This window comes from Brachypodium distachyon, chromosome 4 (assembly GCF_000005505.3).
Source record: "Brachypodium distachyon strain Bd21 chromosome 4, Brachypodium_distachyon_v3.0, whole genome shotgun sequence".
Lineage (NCBI taxonomy): Eukaryota > Viridiplantae > Streptophyta > Magnoliopsida > Poales > Poaceae > Brachypodium > Brachypodium distachyon.
Genome location: NC_016134.3, coordinates 41,729,557 through 41,736,067, shown reverse-complemented (window position 1 = coordinate 41,736,067; position 6,511 = coordinate 41,729,557). Strand labels below are relative to the sequence as shown.

Here is a 6,511-nt window from a genome sequence, read left to right as displayed (position 1 = left end):
CTTCGGTGTATTGCACCTATTCTCCATTCAGTGCTGTTACTTCCATTTTCTGCCAGTGCTGGTGTGTTCGGCTGCTGCCCGCTCGTGTTTCCTTTACTTGGCTGCAGACAGCAATGACTCTTTTCCGAAGCAGCGGGGATGAGTTCCAGTGCATGTCAATCAATGGCATGCCAGCAGCTGCACTGCAGAGTTTCCCTGCTTGCATCACCAAGTAAATTCTGACGAAGATGCTATTAGCTCTTTTGCTTTCATCATCGGATGGATATCATGCGTGTATCCACAGCAGGTGTTTGATAGACTAAAATCACAGCAAGAGTTCCCAGCAGGGCGTTCATCCGTAAACTTTTAAGCGCAACCGGCGAGACCTGTGTGGCCACGCCCACACGCACGATGCTTCGAGGCCTGGGAGGAACTCTTGCTGTGATTTTAGTCTATCAAACACCACTGTGGATACACGCTCTGCCGACACGGCGCGTAGCTGTAGTAACCGCCGATCAGACAGACAATGCTGCTTCTTCTGAAACCGTTTGTTTGTTGATTGAACTTCTGAAACCGGTTAGCTTCGTGTGGGATGACGGCCTGACGGGATCCATGCATGTGGAACTGGACAGTGCGGTCTCGGCCACATGATCTGTTTTATCGGACGTACGGGGGAGACCATTCACGGATCAAGATTATACAGGACTTGGTTATTTATGTGAAGGCTTGTATGCGTCCATTGTTTTGAGCATTTTCCAAGCACTTTGCGCTTCCGTCTAGAAGGTGTGCGCGCTGCAGACTCTGACCGCTCACCTTTGTGCTTCCGTCTTCGCGAGCTTGCCAGGGTTCTGTAACTTCAGAATGAGTTGGGTCGCCCGGTCTGGGAATGTGCTGGCACACAGTCTTGCACTCTCTTGCCCAGTTTGCTAGGGAGAAGGTGTCGTCTGGCTCGATCCTGGGACCTGTCCTGGACGCTCTTGATCCCAATTGATCCTAGCTAGAGGCTACTCCCAATTTGGTGAACTGTTTTTTTGGTGGGCTGGTTGATTGTGAAGTGTTGGGAAAAACTTTCTGGTCCGTTCGATAGATAATTAGATAGTATATCATGAAGCCTTCTCTACGTCCACAGGTTTCATCATAAGCTTACATTCTTCACTTCAGAAATTGTTGTTGGCGTTATTCTCTTAGGGGCCGCTAACTCTACCATCTTACGTGCACCTTTCCATGTATGCTAGCTGATTCTCTGGATCTTTATTCTTGTATCTCAAATCTTCGAATACAAGGATCCATGAACGACAATTTTGAAAGGGGCATTCCTGTAAATAACGCATGCATTCTGATCCACTTTGCCATTTGGGATAATAGCTCATTTCTTAGTTTTTACAATATCGAAGAACAACAACAAATATTAATTTACATGTTACTGTTAGTATCACATAAATATCCTTTTGGGGGTGATTTAAAATTAACACCAATAGGAATGCCAACATATCGGAAATTTCTATCCTGACAAACTTTGGCAATATGACACTGCAATGCTTTCTTTCACGAACTTTCATGACAAAATGCTAGTTGCCTTGTAACACATACACGTTTTCAGAGGAGCAACATTATCCTGTTTTTTCCTCTGGCTACTAGTAAGATGTTTCAGTTCGTCAAGTCCCTTGTCTGCTCATGCATGGATTCAGTAGGCAGTTCAAAAGGTCGATCTATTTGGGAATCTTCAGATTTATAATTATTTTGAACTCCAAAGCATTTAGTCGCTTGCTATGCCCTTCGTTGTCTCTGGGTGCCATCCTTTTCCTGCATTTTCATGCACATAAGCATAGCTCCGACAAGTTTTCATGCTTACAAATGTTGTAATGAGGTGCTGAATGTTTACAGATTTAGCCTAATGATAACACAAATAACTCCAAGGTTCTAGCTTACCCAAAAATAAGGAGAAGTCAAATCTCTCTCTCTCTCCCATCTCCCAGTTTTTCGTTTAGAGAACTCTGTTGAAGTTTAAGTTGAGGCCGAGATGATTTGTGCGTGCATGTGTCTATTTTTCTTGGCCACCTGTTACATCTTGGAGTCCAACATTCTCTAGTGTTCAATTCGTTCAAACACATATATGGCTTGGAAGAATATATAGAAATCTTCAAGATAACATGAACCAGACTCATAGAAATGCTTCTAATTAAAATTAATCACGACACAAAAATTCATAATGTAGACTCCAAATCATACCACATTGTTTATCACTAGATGAAGTAGACTGAATAGTATTATCGATATCGTACACCACATATATATTCTCGTAGCAATATCATTTGCACAATGAGAAAGGTTAAATTAAGTATAAAAACCATCTAAAAATCTGGCCCAATACTGAATAAAATGGCTTGAAATGCCAAAAACACACATCTTCCCTTACCAACCTTCCATCTATACTCCATCTTAGCAACTCTACCTTTCCCAACCCATTACCATATACGGATTGCCAGATATTTCTTTTACAATTGTTGCGTTCTCAGTCTCATATTTGTAATACAGATTATATATTTTTTCCAATTCCTACCATCACCTAAAAAATATATATCTATCACAACAGTATACATATCTATAAGCCAGAAACATATACAACTTTTTGATTTTAGGAACTCTTAATCCTTACAATATTTGTTTTCTGCAGCATGGCATCTAAGGAAACCCCCATGGTTATATCCCAAAGATAATTTGCTCGCAGGCTCATGTCACCAAGCACATAGAAAGCTATTCCACATATCTTTCTTTTTTTCCTGCTTGCTAGACATATACGTACTGGTGCTCCAAACCTCAAGCTAGAAACTTAAGCTAATAGCTACGTTGTTAACACTAGAGTCACTAGACGAATCCAACAACAATGAGCAGTTTCACAAAGCCATTATCTTGAATCCTTCGCATCGTTCTTGTCAGTGGATATCATTGATCGAGTTCAGATAAACCTGAAGAAAGAAATAATCAATCTCTCTATCTGCAACATCATAGCTTAAGTTGAGATCAGATGGCAGGCTAACTATGCATCTTATGCTCAGGTACCTGACTGTGATGCATCGAACGGCTGGATGCAAGAATGAAGCTCTTTCACGCCCATCTCCTCCTGGATGCGTGTGGAAGCTTCTAGAACATTCCGTTACCCCGCACCATTGCTTCTGCTCCGCATCAGCTATCTCGCATGCAAGAAATTGATTGGACTTGCCTAAATCGACCAAATTAACCAATATGGCCGGCGGCGTTAGTACGGAACAAAGCTCGCTGGAGTATGAAACGGCGGTGATCGCCCTGCCGGCCGGCGCGGCACCGGCTATCTCCTCCACCATTTCTGCTCTCTTGTACACAGCAGGCAAACATTTTTCCTGCCACCACGACCAGGTGAATACTGGAAATTGGGCTCCCAGATCAGTGCGCCTCGCCGCCGCCCAAATCAAATGAACACAGCTCCAAAATTCAAGATCGATCGGCTTGAATCCCACTGGCACGCTCCTCGGAATAGTTAATTGCAAAAATTGCATGCAAACACGCTTGCGCATCGATCGGCTGCGGCAGGGCGCCGGCCGCACAGTACAGACTACAGAGTCGCAAGCGTCGACGGCGCGAGCTACCAAGCCGAATCCAATCCATCCATGGCCGATCCCCATGGAGATCGATCGGCCGCCCCTTCTCTAATCCTCTTCGCCCCAGAGATCATCAGCAGAAGGCGATCGACCGAGAGATCCAGCTACCTAGAAGTCTAGAAAATACTAGAGCTACCGCACGATCGAGTTCAATCAGATCAGAAATTCAGAAGCCGCCATGGATGAGACGAACACAAGCAAGCAAGCCCCAAGTCTTATTGCGAAATATTAAGCTTTTACAGCGAGATCGATCACAACTCCTCCACGTCTAGTCCAGCGAGAGGATCGAGAGGACTGCAAAGATCGAGCGCAAACTCGAACTACGAGCTACCCCCCAGCAATCCTGTTAATTACAAGAAGGTCCCTCTCCTCTCTCCCTCTCTCTCCCTACCTCGTCTATTCCTTCTTCTTCTTGTTCTTCCCGCTGCTGCGCCCTCCAATTTCCTCCGTCGCGTCGTAGATCTCGGCGATCAGGCGGTAGCGCTTCACCCTCCGCTGGCTCCCGGCCACCTCGTTCTCCTCCTCTTCCTCCCAGTCGTCCTCGCCGCCTGCAAGGAAGACCACCGGCGGCGGGGCGTTCACGGAGCGAGGCGAGGAGGAGGACCCCGCGGCGAGCCCGACGCGGGCGGCCCTCGTGCTGCCCGACGACGCGCTGCTCTCGCTCAGGTGGATGAGCTGCACCGCCGCTTCGAGCTCTTGCGCCGTGAAGGCCTCCTGCTCCACCGGCGCCGGCGCCGGCTTCTGTGGGGTTTTCATGGCGGCGATTGGTGTGGGTGGGTTGCCGGGGACACGCGTCGGCTAATTTCGCCCTCTCTTACCTCCGGCGCCGGCTTCTGTGGGGTTTCCCTTCTCTGTCCCTTGTTTTTCCTCTGGCTTTCGAGGGGCCTGGTTTATATAATGTTTGTATTTCTTCTTCTTGTTTTTTTAGGCTAGGTTTAATTGTTTTCCTAGGTGGCTCGCGTGAATATCATACGTACTACACCTTACCTTGGGGACACTGACATATTAGACCCATATACGAAGGCTCCACATGTCAGTGAACGCACATTAGGTGCATATATATATGTGTAACCGGCGGTTTCTCTAATGGAAATCGGTGGGAGAGCCACTGTTTCAAAAGAAAGAAAATGCGGCATGCACGTGAGAGGATTCGTGTCCCGCATAAATATCATCCAGCCTGGAGTCCAGTAAGTCAGAGGATTCGTGTCCCTCATAAATATCATCCAGCCTGGAGTCCAATATGACTAGAGAAAGTATTTAAAACCATTGTTACCGTTGGGTGTCGAAAATATGCAGTGCGGCAATTGCGTTTTGGCAAGTTTTTCACACCTATAATTGTTGTTACCGTTACGTATTCACACTTACTTGTTGTGTACACTATGATTCAGATGACTTTTCACACCCATAGTTACCACTATGCCCAGATCGTAATATATACCTCGTATGCCAATTGTTTTGCGTGAGTTTTCACACTTGGTTGTTACCGCTACATATTCATGCAACTTACTAGATCAATTACTGCGATAGCATTTGAGCTGGTCATCGCACATGATGTTGTTCTCGACAACAACAAGAGTAAGGGTGCTAATGCTCGATGTCACAAGTGCGTAAAATAGGGCGTATACGATGGTCTTATAGCGAAGGTCGCCGTATATTTGGACAAGTTGACACGTCGATATTTTTTTAATAGGTTCGGTCGACCCTGTGGGTACGACTTAGTCCATTGTTAGGAGAGGCTTCGAGGGGGGGGGTCGTTAGCCGAAGTGGTTAGGGCGAATTGATCTGCCCAAGCCGCTTAGCACGAGTCCCGAAGAAGCCATCTCTAACGTGGACCGAGCTAGTGTTTCCAAGTTACGAGGGTCGGATACCCTTCGGGATCAAACCCGAGCCCTCTTCGTTCGAGTCCGGACCGAGATGGTCTTTCCAGAATCTCAAAACTAGAGCTCCTTAGAGGCTCTAGCCCTCTCCTCTTGAGTTTATTTAAGTTGAGAGTGAATGATACATAGGCCCTCATGGTGGGTATTTATAGCCCAGCGGTTCATGACAAAAGATCATGGCTATCCTCAAGGGAGAGAGAAAAGTCATTGGTCCATAATTTTGGTGTGCACCAAGTGGGAAAAAGAGGGGATGGTTTGGAGGCTTGGTTCATTTATTTTCTTGCCTCCCACACAAGCCCTTGCACAACTTTGATATGGTTTGGAGGTTTGACTTGTTGACTCCCTTCGACTAGCGCCTTGTCCGCATGCATGTGCCTCGTTGGCATGTTGACCGGTCTTGGAAAATGTTAACTTAGTCTTCGCCACGTACGATTTATGCCCGACCCATACAAGGGTTTTATTTTACCACAACAACACTCATTGTTAATTGCAGCTACATACAAGTCAGACTATGTGACGATAACTACAAATAACAGTTTCAGGGCGAACAACCTTGCAGATTTAAGCAACTTATTTTAGCGTATACAGCGACCTTATGAGCCAAGGTCATTGTACACTCGACAAGATTGAGACACCGAAGCTTTTTGAATAGGTTTGGTCTAGCGTGCGACCTAGTTAGTCCTATGCAGTGAGAGGCGTCGAGGGAAAAAGTTATCCTCAAGCTTGGGTCGAACGGGGATATCTAAGCTACGAGGTTATGAATTCATTGGGGGCCACTCAAGCTCAAGTAAAACATGGCTTCTCGAGCTATGAGGCAAGGATACCTTCAGAGTCCTAAACCTTTTCTCTTATGTCGAGTTTGGGATCGAATTAACGAGAACGGCTCTCTCCAGGTCAGTTTATTGATATTCCAAGTGAGAATGAATCACATCCCCCTGGTGGGTAGTTAGCTAGATATATATGTTAGAGCATCCATGACAAAGGACCAAGTCTACCCTTGGAGGAGAGAGAAAGTGAGGC

The 6,511-nt window shown here is 46.0% G+C and overlaps 1 protein-coding gene across 1 annotated transcript; it reads right to left on the bottom strand.

Moving 5' to 3' along the window:
* Positions 1-3,788: 3,788 nt before the first annotated feature.
* LOC100843700 lies at positions 3,789-4,601 on the bottom strand. The gene has a single exon (XM_003576735.4). The coding sequence runs from the start codon at positions 4,368-4,370 to the stop codon at positions 4,011-4,013; it is 360 nt and encodes a 119-aa protein (XP_003576783.1). The 5' UTR covers positions 4,371-4,601; the 3' UTR covers positions 3,789-4,010.
* Between the last annotated feature and the right edge of the window lie 1,910 nt (positions 4,602-6,511).